Below are 3289 nucleotides of genomic sequence, written 5' to 3'. Positions count from 1 at the left end.
TCAGAGTTTCAACTCCTCATACCTTGCATATCCAGCAGAATAGTTAACTTGAAGGGCAAGTAGCTAAGAAAGTTTTGATGCATGGTGCTAAACACTGCAGCCTCATGACGCAAAGCTTCTCACAAGACATCAAAACAAATTCTATAATTCTGTTTAACTAATATGCAGATGGATAGAAATCGTAAAATAGAAAAACATGTTGGGGTCTCAAAGCCTCAGTGGTGCATATTATAACATAGGCTCCTGCACATGGCTAACCCTACACTGTATGACTAATCAAACCTCGAACAGTCCACTGCATAATCGAACATGTTGCGCCTCCCTCCTGCCTTCACTCTGAGCCATGCATAACCGATGCCAAAGTTCAAAGATAACTTTCTCCAATTACACTGGGAGCAAAAAACAAGTCTACTTTGATAACTAATGATAACAACAAAAATCATCTTATCACTTTCTCTTATAGTTTCTTGTCAACGTATCCTAATGAAAGTGAAGAGGGGAATTGTAGCGTCGTAGACAAAGAACCCTTACTTTGTAATGGGAGGGCCTTTGTGTCTCCAACATACCATGGATTTGCTAAACCAGATAATGCCAAGTTTGAGACAGAAGACTTGTTGGTGGTAACAGCTCGAGGAATGTAGCAGCCCATGGGAAATGGGTTCATCACTTTGGAATAGTCACATTCAGGATTTTCACATCTTGGTACGGCTTGTCTGCCTTGTCCGTCTTTACTTTCTCTATAGCCTGTTAAGGTGAACACTAGTGAGGTTCCAGAACAAAATGTGTTCTATACAAGTGGACCGCTAGGTATGAAAGTTGCTCACATCTCATGCAAAAATACTAACGCTCCACAAAAATGTTCGCTATGTTTGTTTTCATTTTCAAATTATCTCTGAGACGAGTCAAAACATACTCAATGTTTGTCATCATTTAAAAACACCTTATTTAGGTGTTTTAAACTGTTTTAGCATAAATACATACGTATATATATACACATACATTTATATAAATATATATAAAAAAGACATGATTTGACTATGAATTGACAATGAATAGTAATTTTTGTCTCCCAAAATACAACATTAAACATACAATACTTATTTTAAATTATCTTAAAAAACAAATCCAAACATACATACTATCTCTAACACACACTTATTTATCTTTGTTTTTCTCTCTCTATCTCCATAAAACACAACAAAACACTTAAAAAATAAATCCAAACATTACGGTTAATTCTTGCAGGAATACAAGATTACAGATTCCAACTCAAAAAAAAGACAATATGAGGGGTTATGCTAAAAGACGGTAGGAAATTATCCCATGTAAAAAAGTTCATCTATTTGAGTATGTTTGTTATCCCATGTAACACCCTGCACAAGAGTACATGATAACAGAAAAATGTTTAAAGATGAACATATTTAACTGCAGATGTACCTGTACTACATCCATTCCTTTTACAACTCTGCCAAAAACTGTATGTTTGTTGTCCAACCATGGAGTGGCAACAGTTGTAATGAAAAATTGCGAGCCATTGGTATTTGGCCCAGCATTAGCCATTGAGACTGTGAAGGGCCTGTCATGCCGCAAACTGCAGGAATAGCAGAATCATATTATGAAAACACTGGACCTTAGAAAGGTCAATGCAAAGAGGCAATACAGCAAGTTGTACAGGGAAAAATTTCTTATTCAGTACTAGCTCTTCAATCCTATTTGCAAATATTGTAATTAAGCTTAATTATAAGTTAAGCCACTGTCCCAATTCTACGACCTAGACAAAAGTGCTAACCCTATCATATATTCTCAACCACCACTCTTGAGGCTTCTACAGATTAACAGAACTCACTGCAAAGCCATAAAGTAGTGGAAGGCATGGAAAGATATTACAATGATGAGCTTGTTAGTTACGCTAAAAAACAATGGGGCAACATTGCTATAGATCCAACTTTTAGGCACCTCTCGAGGACCTCAGGAAACAATGTGTTTGGAGATGGAAAATATAGACGTATTGTGTGTATCATAAGCACATTAGACCACTACCACCAAAGCTGAATTACACAAGCCAGGCCATAAAATATATCTGTCAGTTCCAGCTATTTTAAGGAGATCAAAACCTCTGAGACACAGACGCAAGACAGACATAATAAGCTTATACAAAGCAATATCTTATTAGTGCAACCTCAGCATACTAAGGACTTGTACAGAAACCATATGTACCTCTTATGGAACTCATCTTCAAATTCCCTTCCCCAAATAGATTGTCCACCAGTGCCATCTCCAAGAGGGTCTCCTGTCTGGATCATAAAACCTTTGATGACCCGATGGAAGATCAGATTGTCATAATAACCATTCCTGCAATGTGTTGTGAAGTTCTCAACTGTTCTTGGACATTCTTCAGGATACAGCCGCATGTGAATATCACCCATGGTAGTGTGTAAGATCTGAAAAATGAGAAATAGATGCATCACTGCTAGCAAATACATATTTTAGGAAAATGCATTAAGAATACCACCCCAGTCATCGAACAAAAGCATTTAACTGTAACATAAGACTTTGCTGGTTAATTTGCATTTGCAGTAAAAATAATATAGGCACAAGGGGAAAAAAAGGAATACCACTCACCACATTATCTGGGAGAGATGTCGTTACAGCTTTTCCAATATCCGATACAGCCAAGAGCTCATCAGCAGGTGGTTTTTCATTAAACACATCTCTGCCCTTAGTTGCATCTTCAGGTTCCTCAGGTTCTCTCCGACTAAAAAACAGTAGCCATTTGCTTTAGGTTTTTGAAGCCAAAAAAATTTATCTTATTTTAAAATGACCAAAATGAATGCTCAAGCTTAATATAATAGAATCAGGCCTTTTTCGCTCCTTGGTGAAGCCAAAAGGAAATCTTATTCAAAAGACGATAATGAATAGTCAAGCGTACTATCATGGGTTCAGGCTTTCTTCACCAAGCTATTTGACTTTGTGGTGTTCTTCTAATGTAGATTACCAAGGATGACTTATTTATAAACTGTTTGCAACTTTTCTTGTATAGAGAAGCAAATATGTTCTAGCATAATATGCTGGTCTATGCAATGATGCAACATGAGAGCTGGGTGGTTGTCACCCCAAGACTGCTTTATGAATTCTGGAATGCAAAACTATTAGCATGATAAAACTACCAAATTCAATTGCTAGGATAGGAATAGATGCAGCCCATGAATTAATACCTGAATAAGTAAATTCTATGCTTCTTGAAAGCACAACACAAGAGCGTAGGATCTATCAGAGGCTCTTTGCTTTC

General features: G+C 36.9%; 1 protein-coding gene across 1 annotated transcript in view; it reads right to left on the bottom strand.

The window, feature by feature from the left end:
* The window catches only part of LOC105170801 (peptidyl-prolyl cis-trans isomerase CYP71), a 7946-nt gene continuing 4657 nt past the window's right edge, over positions 1-3289 (bottom strand). Inside the window, 5 exon segments of the mRNA XM_011091718.2 lie at positions 1-744; positions 1438-1591; positions 2218-2441; positions 2623-2755; positions 3216-3289. The exon segment at positions 3216-3289 is cut by the window's right edge and continues 10 nt beyond it. Of these exon segments, the coding sequence (XP_011090020.1) occupies positions 664-744; positions 1438-1591; positions 2218-2441; positions 2623-2755; positions 3216-3289 (666 nt within the window). The 3' untranslated portion in view covers positions 1-663.

The sequence above is a fragment of the Sesamum indicum genome, linkage group LG9 (assembly GCF_000512975.1).
Source record: "Sesamum indicum cultivar Zhongzhi No. 13 linkage group LG9, S_indicum_v1.0, whole genome shotgun sequence".
NCBI lineage: Eukaryota > Viridiplantae > Streptophyta > Magnoliopsida > Lamiales > Pedaliaceae > Sesamum > Sesamum indicum.
The sequence above is the reverse complement of the archived record's forward strand: the minus strand, read 5'-3'. Positions and strand labels throughout refer to the sequence as shown.